General features: G+C 42.2%; 1 protein-coding gene across 2 annotated transcripts in view; it reads left to right on the top strand.

Moving 5' to 3' along the window:
* The window catches only part of DOCK1 (dedicator of cytokinesis 1), a 484,421-nt gene that overhangs the window by 426,933 nt on the left and 30,395 nt on the right, over positions 1–27,093 (top strand). For both annotated transcript variants that reach the window (XM_066618882.1, XM_066618881.1), the window contains exons 45-48: positions 725–901; positions 3,407–3,490; positions 14,015–14,152; positions 24,650–24,795. In XM_066618882.1, coding sequence (XP_066474979.1) covers positions 725–901; positions 3,407–3,490; positions 14,015–14,152; positions 24,650–24,795 — 545 coding nt within the window. The remainder of the gene's footprint in view (positions 1–724; positions 902–3,406; positions 3,491–14,014; positions 14,153–24,649; positions 24,796–27,093) is intronic.

Raw genomic sequence — 27,093 nt, 5'->3', positions numbered from 1 at the left:
ACTATGTTATACAAAAGCACTGATGTGGCCAAGTGTCACCAAATATAATAGGCTTTGAGGATGGTATCCAACCTTGGGGAGAACTGGAAACTGCAGTTTGGTGGAAGGAGTATGGAAGCACTAGGAAATGGGTTACTCTTTATTGCAGGCTGATTTGGAAGGAAAGAAGAGGTCAACTGAGTGATAGGGCCTGAGTGGGGTTTAAATGGATGCTTTTTGTTGTAACTTGTTGTGAACCTTTAGGTGAGCTAGACTAGGTTTATTTGTAAGCCCAAATAAAGGTGGAGAAGGGTAATTGTGTTTCTTTAGATTTGACTGAATATACATGTATGAAAATACAAATTTTACATACGGGGCAAGTCTTATAATGTGTGTATGGGGTGTTTGCACAACAACTGTTAAAACAACAACAACCCAGAATCCTCCACTCCCATCATTTGGGCACCTTTTATTTAATGTTAGGTTTCACATGCTAAAGTAAATCCAAACCCATAGCATTTTCTTCTTTGAAACTGACAGTTCAGCTGACAGGTTTGATGAGTATCATCATCATTATTCTTATTTTAGAATATTTATTTGCTGTTTTAGAACAGTTCTCAAAGCAGTTTACATTGTAAAAGAAATTTGAAGATGGTTCCCTGACCCTAAAGGGTTAACAACTCCATGTTACCCAACAAGCCATTTTCAAGAATGATTACAGCAATTGTTTGTGCTTTTCTTTCAGGTTGAAATCAGCCCACTTGAAAATGCAATAGAAACCATGCAGTTAACCAATGATAAAATCAACAATATGGTTCAGCAGCATCTGAATGATCCAAATCTACCTATTAATCCTCTGTCAATGTTGCTAAATGGCATTGTGGACCCTGCAGTTATGGGTGGCTTCACTAACTATGAAAAGGTATGTCCAATCAATATTTCCTCAGAGTTTTATTAGCCCTGTTGGCACCCCAGAATTGAGAAATGTAGTGCTAATGTGTCATGGAATTATGGTACATAATCTAAGGCCCTCACCAGATAAGTAATTATTCTGTAAAAAATGCATATATGAGCCACATCTGTGTCAACGCACATGGGACTTATAACCACACTCTCCAATCTGGGAGTTTCTCCATGGTAAAAGCCATTCTTGGCCCTCCTCTGGCACTATCAATCATTCTTAAGTAGAGTTCCTTTGTCTGCATGTACCACAGCAACACTTGCCTGCCAAAAGAGGATTATGTTTCCTCTGAGGACTTGCCCTTCTGTGGGTAGAAAACTTCCTGGTTCATGCATGTGATTTGGAACTCCAGTTTTCAGAGGGACTTTTCTCTCCTCGTTGTTCAATTCTCTTCTTTAACCAGGAAAGTGGGGTTCCCTTCTAAGCAGGAAGGAACCCCATAAATTGATTGGCAATTTCAGCCACTTGGTTGTGGCCATCCGCGATGGCCCCAGTTGGAACTAGGAAAGGGAGCCATTTGACAACACCGCAAACTGGGAGTGTGGTAAATGCACAATTCATTTCATCTGAGTAGCAGCTGGCCAAAATCTGCCGAGTCTTTCCCCATGCTTAAGTTTCTAAGAACCAGTTCAAAAGTGAGGTCATTTTTCAGCAGGGCACATGGATGGGGGGAGGAAAGTGTTGGAAAATTAAAATAAATGTTTCTTAGCAAAATCCATGGCCCGAAGTGCTTTAGTCCAAACATAAATAAAGTATCTCCCAGGGCAAATAATTAACCCATTGATATGTTATGTTTTTCTACATAACCAATATCTTAGTGGGTGGAAAATTACTAGTGTTATGCAGCTTTAGTTTAGCTAATTTGTTTAACAGTCACCAGCATCTTCCAAATTAACTAGGGAAGTTCTTTTCCCACATTCTCTTCTTTGATCAAAAAGACTGGGTTCTCACCAATCCAGTTGATTGTGGGTCACCCAGAATGGTCTCCCCAAACAGAAATGGGGAAGGAAGCCAATGGGTTGACAGACAGGGTGGATAGCACTGTTGAATCCATGCAAATAAGCTTAGACACTTTCTAGTGACTACTTCATCAGTCCTCTGTTGCATCCTCCTAAGTTACTTATGCAGGATACAATCACCATACAGTCTACACAGACAAACTAGTCAAGGTTGACAAAGAAGGGCATGCTTATCCTAGAGCACTCAGAATGGCTATTGCTTTCCTTCTCCAGTTTGTAGTTCCTTAGCTTTCCTCCAGCTTGCCTCAAAGTCCCTCTGGTATCCCTTGTCTTTGAGCTTCACTGAAATGTAGTAGAACTATGTTTATTTACAGTTTATTTATTTACTGCTCCACGTTTTGGTCAAATTTTAGCAGACGCTGCCCGAGCAGCTTCTTCCTACTAATGGAGGTCTCATCCCCTCATTCCATGAAGAATTCCTTGGACTGTGAGGAGGCCCATTATTGCTGACAGGAGCAGCTGGAACACCATTTTCCCCCATTATGAGTTATCGAAAGATCCAAAGAGTTGACCTCCGTTCAAATATTTTAAAGAGGAGGAATTGTGGCAAATTAGGTGTCCACTGGGAAACAGTCTAGGATGCCATCTCACCTCATCCAGGGATTCAAAACTCACATATGTCAACAACCACATGAGTTTTGCAAACATAAGTTCAAAACTCAAGTGGAAGATTCTCATGGAATAAAAGGTACTTGGCTTATTCTGTGGGAAGACACTCACATATAAGAAAACCCACATGAGTTTTGCATTCAAATGTGCACTTATTCCATGCAAGTGCTTATTTGCATGTGGTTTTTTGCATTTTTGGTCCAGGCCTAAGTACTTTTGAAAATGAGATTCTCTAAACAATCCTTTTCAGCAAGAGGTGTGAGAGTGCTGAGACATCCCTCTCACAATAGTTGAATCAAGAGACAGTTCATTATTTTCCCTTTGCCCCAAAGCTTATTCCCTTAGATCCTCAGAGAGGACCCTTTTCGTGTGCCCCCATTGACTGAAGTAGGGGAGCAGCTGTGAGAGAAAAGGCATTCTCTGTCGTGGCCTCCCAAATGTGGAATACCTTCCCAGGCAAATTACAACCAACACTTCCTGAGTGGGTCTGAAGACTTTTTAAAATTTTGCGTGGCTTATGGCAGTGGGTAGGGTTGGGGGTAGATTTGATAAGTGGATAATGGAAGGGTCTGCTGGATCTTTTACTATGTGCTGTCTTATCTTTTTATGGTTTTAGCTGCTGCTTTTAGGTATTTGCTACTGTGGTTTTAGTATAAGATTTTATTATGTATGTATATATGTCATGTTGTAAACCACCTTGGGCACAAGGTTTTGTTACCTGGGGAAAGTGGTATCTAAATTTATAAATAAAAATTAATTATTGCTCAAAAAAGCTCCCACAGCTTTAGGGTTGTTCACAGGAGTTAGTTACTTGTTTTGTTTTGTTTTGTTTCTTTAGGCTTTTTTTACTGAGAAGTATATGTATGACCATCCAGAAGATCATGAAAAAATTGAAAAACTCAAGGACTTAATAGCATGGCAGGTAAATCGCATTGGAAAGTAACCAAATGGCATTCAGAGGTAGACTCCTGTCACTTTTGACAAAATTCAAGCTTGGAAGTATTTGCTCTAGTGTATATGCTTCTATGGCATTTTGAACGCCTCAGAACAGGAGTTAAAGTTCATCTTTTTGTGTCTGACACAGTTTGTCATTTTGTACTCCCAAATGTGACTAACACTATTAATGCTTGATTTTATCTTCTGATGTAAAGTTCACAATTTTAAGATCCAAGTATACTGGAACTTTTAGCTGAAGAACTATAATAGTATAGTTTATTGTCACATTTTCCCCTTATCTGGGACTGATTTACCTTGAGGGTAAAAAGAACACAGAAAAGTGTGTTAGGTATGGTAGCTTAAATGTTCCGCTATAAATAATCACACCTAAACACCGCAGTAAAGATTGATATAAATAGAGATTATTTAATGTTTAATCTTTATTGTCAGAATTTATTTCATGTCAATGGTGTACTAGATCCAGTCTAATAAAATGATGGGATGGGGAGAGGACTGGTAACTTTATTGTGAGAATGGTGGTAGACCGTAGAGTAGGATGGTATGAATTTAGGAAAGTGGATCTTGAAAATAGGCCTTTATGTTTGGCCAGAAGGTAGTAATTTCAGGTTTTTGGTAAAATAAGGATGGCTTAAGGGAAAACAAGATAGGAAATGAAATAGAAGAAAGTTGGGGAACAATGTAATTTGGCATGTATTGTAGAGCTTGGAGTTAAAAGCCAGGGAAAGATGTAATAGCAACTGAAGAGAGAAGTGGCATCCGTGAAAAGAGAAAGAGAAAGGGAAATGTGTTTCAAATCAGTGACTGGGAGAGAAGTCAGGCAGGACAGTGATAGAGTGAGGGAAAGGGGGAAAAGTGAGAGTGGGAAGTTGGTACAAATTCTAGCTGGTTCTTGTTTGTTTTGTTTTGTTTGATTTGTTTACAAAGCTGTTGTAGTTTTCAGAGTGCAAAGGAAGAAAAGAAGGAGTTCATGGAATGGATCAAATTTTAAAGAGTTAGAAGTTTTCAACAGGAAGGAGGAATTAGAATAGTTTGAGGAAGATGTAAAGTTGGAGGCGAGAATGAACCTGTAGTGGAAAAAGTCAATATGATCTTTTGAGTCAATATGATCTTTAGAGATCAATATGATCTTTAGAGATCTTCCTAAGGAAATGAGCAGACTGGAAAACAGAATGGAAAAGTTGACGACAGAGACTTGCGTGGGCTTTACGGTTTCCACCTGTCAGGCTTGCATCTGATTGTTTAAAAAAATTGATATCCACCTCCTCTCAGTTTTTTCTTCACAAGCACAAGTAAGAAACAAAAATAATGCTAGAACACTGTGCAGTGTAGTGACAAATGGATCTAGTGAAATTGTAGTATATTATTTTGAGGTATATGTTCCAAAAACATGTTGCTGTCTATTTCTAGAACAGATGTAAGAAAGAAGAAAGCAAAGGGCTGTAGGAGATGTTTACCAGTTCCTCCACAGAAACATTATGCAACCACATGAATGATGTAACATCTGACCTGGTGCATCCCAGATTACATTCTCTGCTGCCTGGCAGCAATTCACACGAGCACAACAGTATGTTTTTTTCTCAGCCACTACCCTTGCCAGGAAGCAGGAGCATGAACCATGAACCTCAGCAGCTATTTGCTTCATGCCACTGGGCCCCTTAGGCTATTTGCTGTGTGGTGGAATTGGTAAACATTTGAACTGAATCTTAAAAAAAAGGAGTAAAGGAAGCAAGAGCTCAGCTTCTTGCCTACCTACAGGAGGTGCTTAACTGTGGGATTTATGAAATAGTTTCTGAGCAATAAGAAGCATTGCAATAGTGTCATAGATTGTGGCAGATGCAATTCCATGGAATTAATGTATGAATCACCCCAACAGTGTGTATAAAATAAAAGAGTTTGAAATGTTCCATTTAGGAAAATGCAAAGGAAAAATTACATTAATTACTAGATGGAAGAAATTGTACAAGGCCATCTTTGTGGACCTTTGGTAACCCATAGTTGTTTAATTGTGAAGCTGAAGAACAGTAACCTTTGCAAAGGTCCACTCTTAGTTCTATCGAGTGGGAGATACATTGGAGGAAAAAAAAAACTAGAAAGTAAATTTCAGCATCTGTTGCATAGTTATAAGCAAATATTATGTGTTTGGCCTCAGGATAATTTTATGATGCATTTCACAGATGTGACTGCCTGCTTAAAAAAAAAATGTTACTACATTTGTGTTGTTTTATATTCAGTTCTGTCCTTATTATAAAAGGAATAATTTAAATTTCCAGAGGACTGTATTTTAGGCATTGAAGAAAGCTCAGATATAATATTCAGAAATTCTCTGCAGACCATAAAGTATTGCTGAACAAAAACTAGTGTGGTCCTCTGAAATCCTATTGATTTTTTTTTCTGTAAACTTTTACAACAGATTGGATTTTTAGAGTTTTCAGCCCTACAGAGAAAAATAATTTGCTCCCAGGAGAGTAACTTAATGTCAGCGCTGTGTCATTGCCCCTAATAACTATGTTAAAAATGAATTTTAATAGTGCTCATGGACACACTATTAACCCAAAAGAGAATTAGTTTGCTAGCAAAATGAATGTACAATTGCAAGGTTGCATATAGATAACAGTGCACATGGCTTTATTTTAAGACAGATGTACATCATTTTCACATCTCTTGTGTATTCCCAGGTTTGCTTGCTTAAAGCTAAAAAAATAAAAATAAAGCAATGAGATTAATAGAAACAAACATTTTTCTGAAATTGTTGCAGCTGAAGGGGGAGGCACAGTAATGATTTTTAAATATTAAACCACAGCATCTGGAATTAAACCTTTTTGAAAATTGTATCATGCATACCAGAAAGCAGAAAGCATCGTTTTATTTCAAAGGAAGAAGCACTATTGAAAATGGAACTAGATTGCCCAGATGCAGTCTTGAAAGGAAGAAGGGGTTGAAATTTTCTGTTTTGTCTGGTTTGAACTCCATAGCTAATCAAGGATGATTTAAATTTTTTTTAATCATTTGATAGATTCAATTGGCCTGTTAGGAAGTAAAATAAACCAGAGCCTTCAGTGTTGCTATTCTATAAAACAAATTAATTGAATTATGATGCCAGGATGTGGGCCTGGAATGCTTTTTGAATTATGCTCTTAACTAATACAAGATTTTAGCTAATTTCTGGTTTCACTAAAGCATGACAAATTAAAATGCCATGGCCTTTGTCTCCTAAATTGTAAGGTCACATGTTAATGCTAGCAAAATACTTTGCATGTAGAAGATCTAGGTCGGGCTGGGAAAAACCTGTTGGAGAGCCATTGCCACTTAGAGCAAAGAGTACTGAGCTGGATGGACCAGTGGTCTGATTTGGTTATAAGGCAGCTTACTACATTCCATATTGCTCACCACCATCACTAGACATGTGTTTACTTGAAAGCAATGGTAATCTATTCAACGATGTAACATTGTGATGATTTCAGCTGCAGCTACATGGAAGCTGATCCACATGGTGAGCTTTTCATGTGGAACTGAAAAAAAAGTGTCAACTTATTGACATCATAAAAACAAGGGGGTGCAGGCCCAGTGCAATTAGTATTGATACTTCCGGTGTTCAGTTGGCTGTCACTCTGCTTTCCAGTGCAAGGTATATTTTTATTTATTTATTTCTCACGCTTTTATACTACCTTTCCTCCAAGGATCTCAGGGTGGGTTAACATAGTTCCTTCCCTCCTTTTGTTCTTACAACAACCCTGTGAGATAGGTTAGGCTGAGAGACAGTGACTGGCCCAAGGCCACCCAAAGAAGCTTCATGGTTGAATGGGAATGAACCTGGGGATCTTCCAGTTCTAAATCTAATGCCAGAACCACTACACCATCCTGGCTGTCATTGAGATAAATGCAGGAATAGAGTAACCTGCCTTGGTTCATCCACAAAGAATCCTAGCCAATGGCATCTTGTAGTTTAATGCCACATGTTTTGTTTGTTTATGACTTAAGTTTTTTTCAGTTTCTGTGGATGAAATTTGGAACATCTTTGTCAAGAGTGACTACACATGAATTGTTTACTGGGCCGAACAGGTTCTGTTGGTTGACCTTAAAGGGGTCCAGAATTCTGCTGAAGTCGCTACAATAGAGTTTTAGTATAGTATCTTCAGCATAAATATGTTTAGGATCAGTTTGCCTAAAAGAGACCCTGGGCCCAATCCTATTCAAATTTCCAGCCCTGATGCAGCCACAGTGCAGCCCCAAAGTAAGGGAACAAATTTTCCTTTACCTTGAGGAGGCCTCCATGACTGCTCCACTGCAGCATGCAGCGCATGCCATGTTGGCATGGCTGCATCAGTGCTGGAAAGTTGAAAAGGACTGGGCCCACATCTCTCTTAAGGTCTGCTTTGGGCTGCAATCCTATAACACTTTGCCTGAGAGTAAGTTCCACTGACTTCAGTGAGCCTTACTTCTGAATAAACATGAATAGGATTGCACTTAGAGATGTATTTGTCCAGTTTGGATGGCTAGAAATATAGAAATATATAGTATACAGGTTGAGTATAAGTTCACATGAAAGTAATGCATGGCAGGAATTCATGTATACCCAGTTCATGCAAGGCTTATTTTGAAAATCCTGCATACAAATTCACACATTTTAAATAGCATTTCTACATATACATCCATCTGAATCAGCCCTCAAATAAGTTGGTAAGGGTTCTCTGCCTTTCAGAAAATTTTTTCCTGTTGTATTGTTGGTTGTTAGCTAAGAAAATCATGTGATGATGGTGACATTCCATTCCATGCATTGGCCATAGGCACGAATAACCCCACTTCCAGTCATTACCTTTATAAGCCCTCATACAGTATGTCCAAGGCACGTCTAGGCTTCTGATTTTATTTTGCAACATTTGGAGAATGTAGAGAGGAGGGGGATGCATGATAGGTTGAATGTCAATATTTATTTACTTAGAAAATGTAATACTGTAATACATTAAGGGCACAGAGCAAGAAAATGAAACGGGGAGGGGAAGTGCCGCCTTGGGTGCCTTTAGGGGAGAAAGGCAGAATATAAGTAAGTAAGTAGGTAGGTAGGTAGGTAAGTGCGGGGAACAAGTGGGCAGGGAGGTTGAGGGAGGGGGTGGATCTGGTGACAGTGGTGCACGCTAGATCCTGTCCTCCATTTCTACAGCTTCCCTACCCCCTTTGTCTCCTTGGACTTATGCCAGCGATTTAGTAGAATCAAAAGAGACCCATTGCAGAGTGAGAAGTTTTCAGAGGTGTAAGGGGATTTAAATCTCCTTTGAAGCTTCCTGATCTGCACTGCCCTTACTGGACTGGGCTCTAAACTGCATAATAAAGGAAGGGCTCTGGCCACCCTTCTGTTGCAAGGAAAGGAGGGTATTAAAGCACTGTTGCCTTTGAGTTGTCTTGGCTGGGCATCCTTTATCCTGAATTCTGAAATCCAAAGTGTTCTGAAAACCGTAACTTTTTTTTACCACCAACATGACACCACAAATGGAAAATTCTACACCTGACCTCATGTGACAGGTTGCACAAAATTATTTAAAGTATTGTATAAAATTACCTTCAAGCTATGTGTTTAAGGTGTATATGAAAATAAATGAATTTTGTGTTTGAACTTGGGCTCCATCCCCAAGATCTCTCATTAAATATATGCAAGTGTATGCAAAATACACTTAAAATTCGATATCCAAAATGTTTCTTATCCCAATCACTTCAGATAAGGGATGCCCAATCTTTATTGATACTTTCTTTGGTTTTGGATCCAATGTAATTTAAGTACTCTGCCCCAAAGAACTTGCAATCTAAACTATGAGAGCTTGACATCACTCATGATTACTCAGATAGGAACTTTTGATCTGCATGCTTGCCCAGTTGTGACGTTCCAGAGGAATCACTGTGTTAGTGTGTTGCAGAAAAGCAATAGTCTTGTACCATGTTATGACTAACAAATTTCTTTCAGCGTAGGATTTCATGGACTACAGTCAGCTTTGTTAGGTCATGAAAGCTTACACAGAATAAATTGGTTAATCTTTAAGGTACTACAACTCTCTTTCTAGGTTTTCTTAGTATGAAGTGTTCATTTAATTCTTGCTTTAGCAACATGTTGTCCAGTAGTGAATTGCATCACTTTTGTAACATTATTCATTTACCTATAAAAAAAAAAAATTCAGAAATGGCCCAGCAGCAAATGTATACTTTGGAATTTAGCCTCTATTGCGGCTTACTCTTCCCTCAAAGCTACCCCCCCCCCCCAAAAAAAAGTATTGTGGCACTCTGTAGTTAATTGACATCCGGAAGATAGCTAAAAGTTGCTCTTTGGTGATTAAAGAAATTGTGCTTCATTAGTCCTAATCAAAGCAGCAAGAAAGTGTTATTTTTTAATTTTTCTTTATTGCCAAGAACAAATTCATGTTGGACTATAAATAACTATGGCTGTAGTCGAAACATTGTGCTCCTTCAGTCTTTTCTTTTAGAAGTGCCAAGAGAAGCAGCAGCTGTTTTGTTGCTAAATGTCAACAAAACACGTTATTTCGGATTTCATCGTGACAAGATTCCTTGAATTTGTTCAAATGGAGTTTAGTTATGTCCTTAATAGCTTCCTCATTTGTAAATCTATTCATTTAGCTCAGCTCATGTTAGAAAAACCAGTTTTTAATCAGCATTATGGTTTAATTATGAATTATTAAGGCAAAGCCTCTTAACTTGATTGTGATGCATATCAAACTCAGAAATCATGAAACCTGAAAAAAAGGATTTCCCTTTCTCTCTCCCTCCTACTGGTCCCCCTTTAAGATTGACGAGGGGAGACTAATAGGAAGTCTGTATCTTTGGGAATGAAATATTTCTCTTAGAGCATTTTAAAGGTCAGCTGCACCTCCACACTATAAACTAATTATGCAATCTTACCGTGGCATGGATATTTTGTGACAGCAGCCTTGCACATAAATGATTATTTTCAATTATAAAGCAGAATTAATTTTGCTGTTTCCCATCCCTACCTTTTCCACCACAAAAATCTTTGAAAACCAATTTCTGATTAGAAATCTGGGTTTAGCATTTAACGTATAGATCTCTAAATTTCCTTAACAAATACTGTTCGGTGCAAATTCCATCAAATACTTTTTTTTTGCCCAGTGTGGCACAAATGGTCATAAATAGCATTTGTTAAACAGAAGCTGGCTTTGTTTGTTTACTATTTATTCTCTTGAAATGTGTTATGGTTGACATTAATGTGTTGGGGAACAGTGATCATGCTGCGATTCGTTTTGACATGCACGTTGGGGGAAGAATACCAGGCAAATCTCTAACAAAAACCCTTGACTTCCGACGGGCAGACTTCCCTCAAATGAGGAGGCTGGTTAGAAGGAGGTTGAAAGGGAGGGTAAAAAGAGTCCAATCTCTCCAGAGTGCATGGAGGCTGCTTAAAACAACAGTAATAGAGGCCCAGCAGAGGTGTATACCGCAAAGAAAGAAGGGTTCCACTAAATCCAGGAGAGTGCCCGCATGGCTAACCAGCCAAGTTAGAGAGGCTGTGAAGGGCAAGGAAGCTTCCTTCCGTAAATGGAAGTCTTGCCCTAATGAGGAGAATAAAAAGGAACATAAACTGTGGCAAAAGAAATGTAAGAAGGTGATACAGGAGGCCAAGCGAGACTATGAGGAACGCATGGCCAGCAACATTAAGGGGAATAATAAAAGCTTCTTCAAATATGTTAGAAGCAGGAAACCCGCCAGAGAAGCGGTTGGCCCTCTGGATGGTGAGGGAGGGAAAGGGGAGATAAAAGGAGACTTAGAGATGGCAGAGAAATTAAATGAGTTCTTTGCATCTGTCTTCACGGCAGAAGACCTCGGGCAGATACCGCTGCCCGAACGGCCCCTCCTGACCGAGGAGTTAAGTCAGATAGAGGTTAAAAGAGAAGATGTTTCAGACCTCATTGATAAATTAAAGATCAATAAGTCACAGGGCCCTGATGGCATACACCCTAGAGTTATTAAGAAATTGAAGAATGAAGTTGCTGATCTCTTGACTAAGGTATGCAACTTGTCCCTCAAAACGGCCATGGTGCCAGAAGATTGGAGGATAGCAAATGTCACGCCTATTTTTAAAAAGGGAAGGAGGGGGGACCCGGGAAACTATAGGCCGGTCAGCCTAACATCCATACCGGGTAAGATGGTGGAATGCCTCATCAAAGATAGGATCTCAAAACACTTAGATGAACAGGCCTTGCTGAGGGAGAGTCAGCATGGCTTCTGTAAGGGTAAGTCTTGCCTCACGAACCTTATAGAATTCTTTGAAAAGGTCAATAGGCATGTGGATTTGGGAAAACCCGTGGACATTATATATCTGGACTTTCAGAAGGCGTTTGACACCTTCTTAAAGGTCCTAAAGGTCCCTCACCAAAGGCTACTGAAAAAACTCCACAGTCAGGGAATTAGAGGACAGGTCCTCTCATGGATTGAGAACTGGTTGGAGGCCAGGAAGCAGAGATTGGGTGTCAATGGGCAATTTTCACAATGGAGAGAGGTGAAAAGCTGTGTGCCCCAAGGATCTGTCCTGGGACCGGTGCTTTTCAACCTCTTCATAAATGACCTGGAAACAGGGTTGAGCAGTGAAGTGGCTAAGTTTGCAGATGACACCAAACTTTTCCGAGTGGTGAAGACCAGAAGTGATTGTGAGGAGCTCCAGAAGGATCTCTCCAGACTGGCAGAATGGGCAGCAAAATGGCAGATGCGCTTCAATGTCAGCAAGTGTAAAGTCATGCACATTGGGGCAAAAAATCAAAACTTTAGATATAGGCTGATGGGTTCTGAGCTGTCTGTGACAGATCAGGAGAGAGATCTTGGGGTGGTTGTGGACAGGTCGATGAAAGTGTCGACCCAATGTGCGGCGGCAGTGAAGAAGGCCAATTCTATGCTTGGGATCATTAGGAAGGGTAATGAGAACAAAACGGCTAGTATTATAATGCCATTGTACAAATCGATGGTAAGGCCACACCTGGAGTATTGTGTCCAGTTCTGGTCGCCGCATCTCAAAAAAGACATAGTGGCAATGGAAAAGGTGCAAAAGAGAGCGACTAAGATGATTACCGGGCTGGGACACCTTCCTTATGAGGAAAGGCTACGGCGTTTGGGCCTCTTCAGCCTAGAAAAGAGACGCCTGACGGGGGACATGATTGAGACATACAAAATTATGCAGGGGATGGACAGAGTGGATAGGGAGATGCTCTTTACACTCTCACATAATACCAGAACCAGGGGACATCCACTCAAATTGAGTGTTGGGCGGGTTAGGACAGACAAAAGAAAATATTTCTTTACTCAGCGTGTGGTCGGTCTGTGGAACTCCTTCCCACAGGATGTGGTGCTGGCGTCTACCCTAGACGCCTTTAAAAGGGGATTGGACAAGTTTCTGGAGGAAAAATCCATTACGGGGTACAAGCCATGATGTGTATGCGCAACCTCCTGATTTTAGAAATGGGTTATGTCAGAATGCCAGATGCAAGGGAGGGCACCAGGATGAGGTCTCTTATTATCTGGTGTGCTCCCTGGGGCATTTGGTGGGCCGCTGTGAGATACAGGAAGCTGGACTAGATGGGCCTATGGCCTGATCCAGTGGGGCTGTTCTTATGTTCTTATGTTCTTAGTGTAGCGTGAGAGTCAGCATTCATCAACATGCTAATAGAATGCATAGAATGCCTTGGTATTCTTTTGAACTTAATATAAATGGAATATTTATTCATCCAGATGAATTTGGCTGCGTTTCTCAAAACACGATGACTCCATTTATTTTACAATACTCACAACTGCACAAGGACATGCACCAAGTGTAAATATGAGGTTGTCTGGAATCACAAAACCACTGCGCAAGAATGTGTACAATTTTATTCTCTCTCTGCGAGCCACTTAGGCTAACTGTAAATTGCACATTACCTTATACAGTAGTAACTGGTATTGTTTTAGAAGACTTCATTTTTACAGTTTACATAAGAACATTGAGACTTCCATGTCTCATCACTTGATTTTTTGGTATTTGATGAAATGTATTGTTTGAAGGATAACATGACATCTGGTAAGGACACTCAGTTGGAAATGTATCATCTGTGATTATTGTTTCACCCATGTACTTTGTGAAACCAGGGCCAAAGGGCTATCTAGTCCAACTTCCTGTATCTCACAGTGGCCCACCAGACACCTCAGGGAGGCGTCCGACAACAAAATGCCTGTATGCTGTACTCCCTTGTATCGCCTACTTCTTGAACCAGGAGTTTGCATATACTCATCATGACTTGTATCCTGTGATGTTTTCTTCCATGATGTCCAATCCCCTTTTAAAGGCATTTAGACCAGGTTCCATCATCATATCTTGTAGCAATGAGTTCAATAGATTGATTACATGTCAGATTAATTTAGTTTAGGCTAAATTCCCTTTTAAAAAATCTTTTTATGCCTTTTGACTGAAGATTGGAAACAGTAATTAAAATATGATTCCATGTTTCAGATTCCATTTCTGACTGAAGGTATCCGAATTCACGGAGATAAAGTAACAGAAGCTCTGAGGCCATTTCATGAGAGGATGGAAGCCTGTTTTAAGCAACTGAAAGAAAAGGTGGAAAAACAGTATGGTATCCGAACCCTTGTAAGTAGTCCTGCATGTGTCATTTTCTAAAATGGTTTTGGTTTTAGGATGCTTGGAAAATGTACACTAATATTATCCTCTTTGTTTCCTCGTAAATTTTGCATTATCATTGGGGTCTTTGTTCAGAGGACCATATTTGGTCAACCCATTCTCAGTTCTGTTTAATAGGGAAAACGTAGCTGTGCATGCAAATCAGTCAAAGCAGAAGCTCGACATCGCATAAATATGGGTGTTAAGGCATGAGCAGTGGGCTGGTTCACACATAGGTGCACTTAACTGGTCATTTTATAAATTCCAGGAGGGTAGCCACATTAGTCTCTTGTAGCAAAAACCATAGAGCCTGTTGTGACATAAATTTTCATTGGCTACAGCAGCCCCAAGGTAAGGGAACAAATGTTCCCCTACTTTGAGGATGTCTCTGTGATTGCTCCCTCATTGCAGGTTGGTGCAGCTGCATCAGCCCTGGAAAGTGGGAGAGGATTGGGCCCTAAGTTTTCCAGGGTGCTTAGTTCATTGTGGAATCTCTTTGCTTTAAAATCAAAGTAGTGTGTACTTTTTCAAGTTTGGAAATGAGATCAAATCCTCCAGTGACATCTGGCACCTTTTGAAGCATCCAGACTTTGAAGTTAGAGGGACATACCAAGGGATATCAGAGTGAAGCTGTAAGGTTGCTTTAATTCATTTCTTTAAAAAATTCAGGATTGTGCAACTGTAGGTGATCCATGATGTACCTGGTAAGTACAAGTCTGATTCCTGACTATCTTGTTAAGCATCTTGTTAAATAACTCTAACAAGTGTGAGCGCCTGAAAAAAAAATTTCCATTTGTGTAGGGGTGGAGCATCCCAGTGTGTAGTCTTCCTGCACTGCATTTTCAATGCATTTTCAATGAAATGTTCATTTGGTTGTGCATCCAAGTGCATGTTCCATTGATAGTGCAGTGCATATAGATGGCATCTGCACTTGGACCCACTTCCAGATGTACATCTGGATGCATATGGTCTATCTCTATTGCTTTGCTATCAACTTGAACTTACATTTGGATGTGCATTTGAGTGTGGATTCTGTCTGTATATAATATATTTGAATGGGAGGACATTTGAATGCTTGTCTCATTTACCCTATGCTCAGTTCGGGGGGGGGGGGGAGAAGGAGAACACACATTAAAGGTTGGACATAATCAGAGACTGTCTCCTCCTTCCCCTCCCATACATACAAACCTAAGGGGTCAGTCCCTCCCAAGGTTTGGCTGCCAATCTCTCCTGTAGCCCAACAGTTTTAAGGAGCTGTTATGCAGGAAGAGAGAGTCTGGTCCAACAAGAAGCTGACAGAACATACCAAGATCCAGGTCTACAGAGCTTGCATCCTGAGTACACTTCTGTACTGCAGCGAGTCATGGACTCTTCGCTCACAACAGGAGAGGAAACTGAACGCTTTCCACATGCACTGCCTCCGACGCATCCTCGGCATCACCTGGCAGGACAAAGTTCCAAACAACACAGTCCTGGAACGTGCTGGAATCCCTAGCATGTATGCACTGCTGAAACAGAGACGCCTGCGTTGGCTCGGTCATGTGGTGAGAATGGATGATGGCCGGATCCCAAAGGGTCTCCTCTATGGAGAACTCATGCAAGGAAAGCGCCCTACAGATAGACCACAGCTGCGATACAAGGACATCTGCAAGAGGGATCTGAAGGCCTTAGGAGTGGACCTCAACAGGTGGGAAACCCTGGCCTCTGAGCGGCCCGTTTGGAGGCAGGCTGTGCAGCATGGCCTTTCCCAGTTTGAAGAGACACTTGGCCAACAGGCAAAGAGGCAAAGAAGGAAGGCCCATAGCCAGGGAGACAGACCAGGGACAGACTGCACTTGTTCCCAGTGTGGAAGGGTTGTCACTCCTGAATTGGCCTTTTCAGACACACTAGACGCTGTTCCAGAACCACCATTCAGAGCGCGATACCATAGTCTTTCAAGACTGAAGGTTGCCAACAGGTATGCAGGAAGATAGTGAAGCAGCTGCATCCCGCAGCTTATTTCACCTTTGGCGATTAAGCCAGTGCAATTCAGCTCTCATTCTTTAACTGAAGATTCAGGGCCCAATCCTGAACTTGTCATGTCAGGTCACTGCCGGTGCTCACTGTCGCAAATAAGTGCTATAAGGCCTTTTCACAGGCCCAGCACTGGAGCTAGCCCAGCACAAGCACACACTGAGTCAGCTTCTGTGTTGGGCCCATGGTCCATTGTCCTTTGCTATGTGCAAAGCACAGGGTGGGGGGAGGCGGAAAGGAGGCATTCCGGGGTGAGTGGAGGGGTGTGGCAGGAAGGGAGTGGGGCAGGAAGGAGGGGGGACCAGCAGAGCTAAGCTCCACTGGATCCAGAGCCCCATGTTGGGCCATGCGGTCCGCGACGAGACTCCTTGATTCTGCACCAGCTAAAGAGTTGCTGTAGAATCAAGTAGTCCCATTGCAGGACTGCTTCTCTTAACCAGGGGTAGGGGACAAAAGTCTCCTTCCCCTGAGGAGCCACTGGCAGCTGCCCAGTGTGCTCAGGCTCCTGCGGTTGTGATTTTGGTGGTGTGGGAGCCCCCCATGTCGGGCAGTTCAGGACTGGGCTGCCCATTTGTTTTGAAGCATCAGGAGTCCTTGAAAGGCAATTGGGTTCAGATAATGCATGCCTAGATGGACAATTCCCTCCTCAACTTAGGGAGGTTCACTTCAACCCAACTGCCAACTTCCACCAATTGTGACTTTGCTGGCAGCATCTGAATTTTGGATGGTTTAGTTTTTAAAGATCAAGACATGATTTTTCTGCACACCCCTGTTTGTCCTTTGGCATGTGTTACAGAGGTGGGTTATTCTCCCCTCCCTTACATCTTCTCTGAGGGGTGAGAGGGAAATATTTGAAGATGAATGTTGGAGATACAGTGCTCGATACGGAGATGCCCTTCCTGTAAGATCCGGGTTGTAACAAAGTGTGAAACTATTCCTCTCTTTGAAGTACAAGGGCCCTCCCATATCTGCAGATCTTGTATCCGTGATTTCAGATATCTGCAGATTGGGTCTGCAGAGCCCCCCATGCATCCCCTCTGGAGGCAAGGAGAGAAGGGCTACCCTCGCCTCCAGAGGGTATTCTGAGGCCTGGAGAGGCCGTGCACCTATCCAGGGCTTCTCCGGACCTCCCAATGCCTATAACAGTGGGTCTCACAGCACCAGGACCCACTTTTTAGAATGAGAATCTGTCAGAACCCGCCAGAAGTGATGTCATGACTAGAAGTGTCATCATCAATCAGGAAAAATTTTAACAATCCTAGGCTGAAATCCTACCCACATTTACCCAGGAGTAAGTCCCATTTACTATCATTGTTAAAAGCATCTTCATAGTAACCTGTTGAAAGTACAAATCTGTGACATTTCCCCAAATGCAATCACATACCATCACATCACACAAAGTCTAATATATTAAAAATAAAATATTGAAATGAATGACAACCCACCTGAAATGGGCTCACGACCCACCTAGTGGGTCCTGATCCACAGTTTGAGAAACACTGCATTATAAAGATTTAAAAATCACTTCTGGTTTTCAACTGAAAACTGGAAGTAACATTTTTTCACTATTTCCCATCATTTGGAGGCCCATGGCAGCCATGGGCAGTCACAAGCAGCCTCTGCAGGCCCCAGAAGACCTTCTGGAGGCAACAGGAGACCAGCCATCCTTGCCTCCAGAGCATGGGGGATGTCCCTAGTTATCTGTGGTTCACTTAACCATGGGGTGTACTGGAACAGAACCCCCACGGATACCAGAGCATGCCTGTAGATGTAGAGTTAGAGAATGCCCTGCCAGTAAAATGAAGCTGACAATTTAGGTACCAGTGCATAGAGCTACTGCTCTGGGAGCCAAGGGGAGTAACCCACCAGGAGCACAGAGGTACAAGGACAAAGAACAGGCTGTCCATTTGGAGTTTTGCCAGACACCTGAGCTGTGTGCTGTGGTACTAAGGGGCAGATCATGACTCAGCTGAATTAAGAGCTATTGCCTGGATGGGACATAAAAGGAGATGAACTATATAACGGGGACAGGTGAGCCCAGAAAAAGTTGGTTCATGATTGGAGTGCAGTGGGATGCTCAATGTCCATTTGAACACCGACCCTGGATGGTGGGACTCTGAGAATGTAGACCTGTAGTAAGTAGATAAGTCGGTTGTTTTCTGCTGCCTTAAAATGTATGTAATCTCACATACAGTCTGCCTTAAAATGTATGGAACTCTCCTGTGGCTTGTTGGGATTTCCTCTTACTTACTAACATGGAACAGCTTTAATAAACTTTTAAAGTAAATTGCTGGAGCTTGTTCTCTTACCAGAGGAATTTGGCTTCCTAGGGAACCATTTGAAGGTTGATTGAGATACGTGATGACCCAGTGATCCCCTCCTGCCTGTGGCCAGAGCCGTGTGTGTGTGTGGGGGATGTGCTTGACAATTTACCGGAGCTGTCAACATTGCAAAGAGGCTTCTAAATTGGGGATGTGAAAATTGTAGTTGCCATTGCCTAGAGCAGTGATTTTCAACCTTTTTCATCTCGCGGCACACTGGCAAGGCACTAAAATGGTCAAAGCACACCATCAGCTTTTTGACAGTTGACAAGGCACACTGCGCTGTCTATGGGGGCTCACACCCCCAATGGTCCTATTGATAAATGACCCTCTCCCAAATTCCCGTGGCACACTTGGAGACCATTCACGGCACACCAGTGTGCCACGGCACAGCGGTTGAAAATGGCTGGCCTCGAGACCCTAGATGCTTCTTTGGGGCAACAGTGTAACACCATGTCTGCTCTTTGTCCCATTTTCCTTGTCAGAACATTCTTTGAAAATAGGGAGAGTGATATCAATTTGGCTGGAAACAATTTAAACAACAACAACAACAACGTCTCCCATGCAGTTATTTATTCAGTATTGTGGAAGATTATTTTTGGTTATATGCCACTGCCTGTGTTCTTATGATCTAGTACTACTGATTATTGTAAATAATGTTTAAATTACAAGTTACCATTGTTTGGTTGTTTCTTCTTAGAGTGCATTTATAGAGTACTCCCAGAGACAAGAAAGTACTCAAAGTTTATAGATGTGTCTCCCATTTTCTCCCAGTGATTGTGTGTCAAATGAAATGAAGTGTCAAATGAAAGGGAAGAAGGGAAAGCACCAAATACAGGAACAAAAGGAGACCTCAAGCTGCAGAGAAGATAATGTCAATGCAAAAACTGAATGGGTGTCACCCCAGACAGCGGGCTTTATATTAGCGGGGGATCTGTTCCAGGACCCCTGCGGATACTCTGAGGCCCTCCAGCTGTGGGCTCAGCATCTGTGGATACTGAAATCCACAAATACCAAACCTCTGGATAAGGAGGACCACTGTATTTAAATGCATTGATTATTATCTTTTCTGCTCTTTGAAGCCTCCTCTTCTCTTGTTCCTTATGCCAGGTGTTTCTTCCCTTGCTTTTCATTTCCTAGAGTTATGGCATGTTTTTGTGTTCCATATGCATCAACACAAAATGGCTTAATGTAAACCATAAGTTGCTCATAAACCAGAGATTGAAAACATGGCTTGGAGTTAGTTTTTCGAACCATGGTTGCAAGGTTGAAACCATGCAACCTTGTTTACATTATCCAAGAATTCCTGGGAAGGGAGAGGGAAATTGCTCCCAAGGAGGAGAAAAGAAGAAAGCACATGCTACTGAAGCTGTATCCCAGTTTGTAACCCATGGTTTGTGGGAAACCAGCATTTTATCTGTACCAGGCCTGATACATTAGCTTTTGCTGTTTCTTTTAAGTTCTGGGTGCTGACAGTTGGGGTAAGCTTCTCCATCAGTGTTGGCCATTTTCTCTATAGAAAGACTATTTATTTGGGTGGTATAATAATAATAATAATAATAATAATAATAATAATAATAATAAACTAAGAACATGAAAACACTTAACTGTAATTTATTCCTCTTTTCACAGTTTAGCATGAAGAAAGTATGCATGGGCTGAAAAATATAACTAGATCTTGGGTGCACAAATCTAGTACTGCTTTCTGTGTTTTGTCATAGTGACATACGTTGTGTATTTAGTCCCACATGAATAAATTTTTCAAGCTTATTAACTACATAAATCTTGTATGGAAACTCAAACTAGGCAAAGAGATGGCACACACATGCACAACTATCATTTCAAAGATATGTGATCTGTAGCTTTTTATACAAGGAAGCAACTAACCAAAAATTGTTTAAGTCCCTCTTAAGCAATTGCCTGTCTCTCTACTTCCAGATTCAAAGAAAAAATATTTGTAGGCAAAATATTCTGTCTCTTTAAAACTGAAGTTCCAGAAAGCCCTCTGACATACCAATGCATTTGTAACATAACAAGTGGGAATCAAAGCCCCAGACTTGTGATGTACAGGCAGGCCCCCCCATACCTACAGATTCACTTACCCATGGGTCAGGTCCGTGGGCTCCTCCCTGCGCATGCCCTGGTGTGCATCCCATTGGAGTTGAAGGGAGCTTTGCTCCTCTCACCTCTGGATGGTCTTCTGAGCCTAGCAGAGGCCGTGGACATCCCTCCATTGCCACAGCCGGGCTCAGACTAAGCTTTACAGTGAAAACAAGTCACTTTTGGGTTTTTTTGTAAAACCGGAAATGACTTTTTAATGCCTTATAAGAGCCCAATCCTGGGCTTGACGTGCAGGCCAGTGTGAAAAGCATGGCATCTGAGTGTGGATACTCACAGATGTCACATTAAAGTATGAAATTACTATTTCTTACAATTCGAAAACATTTTTTGATAGGGTCAGCAGGGGGCCAGATAAAATTGTTTCTGGAATCACCAGTTGGCCATCCCTGCTCTAAAAGATAACATGCTTCCCTTGAGAAGAGAGATATTGACAAATGCTTTTTATATGTCACTTGTTTCTGTAGCAGATAATAACATTGTACAGAAATTGACTAGTAAGTTTATGTCCAGATGTTATCCTCCCACCATTGCACTGATCTTCAGTGAAGACCTGTCAGAACTGATGGTGTTTTATCACTTCTGACTGTCTTGTGTGGCACCAGCTTCCTAGTAGCTGATGGGGTGGAAAATCTACCTGTGATCAAACAGCATGGGATTCCTACTTTTGTTGGAAGAGTTCAATTATTGTGTGCATATACCAGTAATTAATGGGAAACAAACCTTGAATAAATGTTCAGAAAATTATTTAAAAACATACTTTTTATTTAAAAACAAAATACTTTTGTGCAGCCTAGATGTGGACACAGCTTTATGTACCACAATACTGTAATTGTGTGTTAATAAGATTTTTGTTCATTTGAATTATATACAGCAACCATTTTCAACATTTTTCAGCTCATGGCACACTGACAAGGCACTAAAATTGTCAAAGCACACTACCAGTTTTTTACTTACATTAAATCACTACATTATGACTAATTTTTAATTAATATAGTTAATACAATTAAATCATTACATGACAAAGCAACTCACAAGAAGCTTGGAGATGAGAGTACAGTGGTGCCTTGCATAACGAAATTAATCCGTTCTGCGAGTCCTTTCGTTATGCGAATTTTTCGTTTTGCGAATTGCGTTTTCCCATAGGAATGCATTGAAATTTAATTAATGCGTTCCTATGGGCAAGAAAAGTCAGAACAAAGTCAAATTTGGTTTACAAAGTGTTTATTAAGTGCTCTTTAAAGGCATACATACTGTACTGAGGATTTCAAAAATTTCAAGCACAAAACTTCAACTTTTTAAACATGACAGAAAAACATTTAAAAATCAGCAAACATGAGGCAGGACCATCTGACTTGAGGCTCAACACTGAAACTGAACAGAAACAGTCACAAACAGTCCTTGGACTGTGCAAAACTCTTCAGAAAGTACATTTTTAAGGCATGTAAACAGGGACATCATACAGAAACCAATACAGAAACTTTTTAAAATCACCAAAGGACTCTCTAAGGCTCTAGGGGACACTTGTACACAAACATTTTAAGGTTACCAAGTGAGGCTGAAGTGTCTCAACCTACAGGACCAGTCCTTTAAGTCCGGAAACTGGAGGCAGACAGAACTGTCTCCACATCACAGCAGCAGTCGTTTACGTTCCCAGAGCTGCGGAGGGTCTCTTTGGGGATGGCACGAACGCTGGTCAACTGGGAAGGCGCAGTAGAGTAGGCAGGGACACTGGCAAACGTGGAGAAGGCACAGTAGAGTAGGCAGGGACACTGGCAAACGTGGAGAAGGCACATGCAGGAACGGTCTCAGGCTGGCTAGCTAGGACAGAAGCAGTTTACAGTTAGCCAAAGACAACTTGGAGACAGACCCCTCTGTCCCCCAAGTCTCAGCATCACTGCTCTAACTTACCTTAACTTAACAACTTGGACAACTGGGAGAAGGCTTCAAGGCTTGGCTTCAAGGCTTCTAGGAGGACGAGGAGGAGGAAGAAGGCAACTGGGCACCACTGGTAGAAGCAGCAGGTTCCTCTTCCATTCTTTGCTTCTTCATGACGAACCTCTCCATGGTCTGCTGCTTCAGCTGCCTTTTCAGCAACTCTCTGAAAGAGGACATGATCCTTGTATCAAACATGTTCGCAAGGTCATGTGCCAGAGCCTTGTCTGGGTGGTGCCGCTGTGCATAAGTCTGCACGTTTTTCCACTGTTGGCAGATGTCCTTCAGTTCCGTGGAGGACAGCTGTTCCTCACTTGATGATTCTTCCTCTTCCAAAGAGGCCTGGTCCTGCGTAGCCTCAGGAACATCGGAACTGGCAGCCTCTCCATGCCTGACCATGCTGTGGATTCCAGATCTGGTTTTGAATCTTTCAAACCAGCCTCTGCTTGCCTTGAAGACTTCTGGCTCGGCTGAGGTTCCTGGCTCTTGCTGTACGAGGTCTGCATGCAAGGCCTTGGCCTTCTCACAAATGACAGCCTCAGTCACTGTGTCCCCTGCACACTGCTTCTCTTCCATCCAGATGAGCAGCAACTTCTCCACCTCCTCCAGAACAGCTGGCCGGTTCTTCATGATCCTGGTGACTCCCTTGGCTGCATCTGTCACAAGGATCTTCTCCCTCATCTTCAGGATGGTCCCGATGGTGGATGGATTCCTCCCATACTCCCTGGCGAGGTCTGTCACTCGCATGCCTCCATTGTGCTTCTGGATGATCTCCTTCTTCATTTCTAGCGTCATCTTTGTCCTCTTCCCGGCCTCTGCAGGAGCAGCCTTCTCCTGTTTAACTGTTATTAAACAGTTGTTTAATAATGCAAGAATCCATCAATCATTCTCTCTTCAGGCTTCACTCCTCCCTTCCCCCTGAGCATGTGAAAGGCTAAATACCAGAGATTATCACCTCCTCAGGTCTTTCCCCCTTGCTGGGGTTCCTGGTGAAGGGAGGGATTGCTGCCTCCTAGTGAAGCGTAAGTGCTTGCAGAGAGACTGGTTGTCTCTGTGTGCATTTCAAAAGGTGAGCAAGGCTGTTTTTAAATCACCAGAGCAAAGAGACTTCGTTTTTTAAATTGATTTGCTTTAGTGCGTTTTTTGCCATCATTGTGAGTTCTGAGAACAGAACCCTCATGAATAACGAGACCACCTGTACACCAATGGGGAACATTTTGAGCACTTGGTCTAATTCAATAGCTGACTGACTGAGTCAGGCATCCACTTCTTTGTACATAATATGCAGTGCATGCATGAAATATATCTTCATAGATACCCACCTATAAGGCGAGAAATTTCTGCCAATTAATCAAGTGTAAGCCATCTCCTCACCTTATCTGCAGATCATTCAGGGGTCAGGGCAGAGATTGACTTATACTCGAGTATCTTTGGTATATGTGAGAATAATAGCATAATAAATTTAACACTATCAAGTGTGTATACATTTTCCTGAGGCACTATTTTCTTTAGACAAATCTTGCTTGATCTACATATAATGCTGAGTGAGGTGGCAGAATTCTGGACTGTTTCATTTTAGACAGCAGGTGGAGAGTCATATTTTTTAATCCCCCCCTTATGTTTTGTTTTTTTAAAAAGCCTGCATGTAGTAAATGAGAAAATAACAAAGCTTTTTCTCCCATGCCCTGACTCACAGTGAAGTTTTGCACATGGAAAACCATTCTAAGCTGTGATCCCCACACCTACAATCTGAAGTAGAACAGATTTCCACCACCTCAGTTTACCTCCTTCCTATGCAGAATGTGTAAATTTCATCATAAGACTATCTTAAAGAGGTCAAGAGACACAGAATGATAGTTACTGCGGCCTAAATTGCAGTAAATGTAACTTGAGATATCTTTACTCCTGAAGGTCCAATTTGGAAAGAATGTAAGTATATGAATGAGACCTTAAAAACTTGCATTTTTGTAAGGTAATGGACTCATAAAGTTGTCTTATATTACATCCAACATGTATTTGTACATGTATTTGTTTGGTTGTGCTCCAGTAACACTATAATAATATTTGGTCTTTTCTGTAGCCCTTGAGTGTGGATGATAGGCGAGGCAGTCGTCCAAGGTCTATGGTTAGATCATTCACAATGCCTTCATCTTCAAGGCCATTGTCTATTGCATCAGTTTCCTCCGTCTCATCTGACAGTACACCTTCTAGACCTGGCTCTGATGGGTAAGTATAGACCTTGAAACATCTTCTCAAACCCAAAATCTCTCTCTCTCTCTCTCTCTCTCTCTCTCTCTCTCTCTCTCTCTCTCTCTCTCTGGCTACGCTATGAGAACCTAAAACACAAGCACCCTTAAGATACATACACATGTCTATGTTGCATGGCCTTTGGGTTATTTGGTTTCATATGTTAACATTTACAGGCAGATTAAAGACCAATCTGTTATCTATATTTTGGCAGTGAAAAATCCTAAGCCTGAGGAGTCTCATTGTTGGCCACTTGTTTTGTTTTTATAAAAATAATACCAAAATTAAAAGTTTTGAGGCCAATCAATCAAATTCACCTCAGATGCGAGACTTACTGCACAATCCTAACTTGCACTGGAACAGGCAGGCCAACGAACCTGTGCTGTATCCCGTGCAAGTTTGGGGCTGACTGTGGGCCAGCCTGGGGTAAGGGGAAATAATTCCCCTTATCCCTAGTAACACCGCAGCAGCCCCAATGGGCCATCTGTAGAGATGACACAAATCCGAGCAGCCTGGAGCTGCCCCAGGCTGCCCTGGAATAGGGCTAAGATCCAGCATAAGTGCCAGATCCTGGCCCCGCCTCCCACTCCCCATCATCCCATGGACCGCCCACTGCCTGCCCTCCCCCCATCCCAAAATGCCTCCTTCCGGCCCTCCCCATGCCCCCTCAGACCCCTGCACTGGACTAGAAAGGCTGGCGAAAACTCACCTGTACCGGGATCCATAGCAGAATGGGGAAGCCAGCGCATATCCTTGCACCAGCCTCCACAACTCAAATGGAGGCGCAAACGTGCTTTATGGCACATTTGCAACCCTCCTGGGCTGCTGAAAGGGACTTCTGCCAGCCCAAGGGCCCTTTAGGATTGCGCCTGTAGAGCACGATCCAAAGATCATGCTGGGCCAGTGTAAGAGAACAATCCTATTCAACTTTCTAGCACTTGTACAGCTGCAATGGAGACCTGAGATAAGGGAACAAATGGTCCCTTACCTTGAGGAGGCCTCTGAGACTAGCCTGTCTCTTCAGGATGCAGTGCATGCCCCATTGGGGCAGCTGCATCAGTGCTGGAAAGTTGGATAGGAATGGGTCCTAAGTACCTTATGCCAGCCTAGGAGTGTTGCAAATGTACTATAAGGCACATCTGTGCCTCCATTTGAGTTGGAGAGGCTGGTGCAAGGACACACACTGACCTCCCTGCACGGGAGCAAGCCATGGCAGAGGTGAGCAAGGGTTTGGGGAGGGTGGGGAGAGGGTATTTCGGGGCGCTCTGGTGTGGGGGCAAGGCAGGCAGATTGGTGGTATGGAACCTGTCTCTGGCACATAGGCCAGATCCTGATCCCCCTCAGTCCAGACTGCTTGGATCTGCACCAGCAATTTAGTTGGCTCAGATCCAAGTAGCCCCATTGCAGTGCCTGGGGTAGTGCTTGGCATAAGGGAAAAAATATCCCCTTGCCCCAAGTTGCACCGCAGCCACCTCCAACCCAGCCAGCCTGCCTGTTCCAAGTGCAGGTTAGGATTGGGCAGTTATTGCTCCTGAATCCTTCCACTTCTTGACCCGTGTTAATTACAGTGAATTCACTGTATTCACAGTTAATTCACTTTTTTTAAAAAATGGCTTCAGAATATAGGGCTTTCTGATATGTGAAGTCAGAAATCAGATCAATCTTTGTTTATTGCTGTTCTGCAGAATGGAAGAAGGGCACTGTACATAGACAGCTGAGATTTTGTGTGTTTGAAGAGGACACTTTAAAGGAGAACACATGGCCAAAAGGTTCTTCTCGAGGCTGGTGTTCTACTTGTCTTTTCCCTTTCCCTTTGTCCACACAAGTGACTGACAAAAGGTGTGGTGGTGACAGATATGCCTGTATGATTGTGATGGGGGGTGGGGGTAAGCAGCTTATCTCTGCTTTAATCAATCAAACACTTGATTTATTTCTTTTATTATTATTTCAATGATTTTACTTTTTTTTTTTTAACTTGGCAGTCTTAGCTGTCTCAAGCACCTCCTTAATGGGAGAAGAAATTGTGGGGTACAGATTTTTAAAATATGTGTATGTATTTTAGAAGCAAGGTATACAACCACTTTTCAAATATGTTTCCACGTGCTCTCTACTTCTGCATGCATGTGCAGCAATATATGAAACAAAGGGCGCAATCCAGAAGGCTTGTGCTGTATCCAGTGCAGGATAGGGATCATACATGGTTTAGCCAGACGTAAGGGGAAACTTTTCTGCTTACCCCTGGGTAAGGGCTGCTGGCCCCAATGGGTCTCCTCAGAC

This window comes from Tiliqua scincoides, chromosome 3 (genome assembly GCF_035046505.1).
Source record: "Tiliqua scincoides isolate rTilSci1 chromosome 3, rTilSci1.hap2, whole genome shotgun sequence".
Classification (NCBI taxonomy): domain Eukaryota; kingdom Metazoa; phylum Chordata; class Lepidosauria; order Squamata; family Scincidae; genus Tiliqua; species Tiliqua scincoides.
This window is presented reverse-complemented; position numbering and strand designations above follow the sequence as displayed.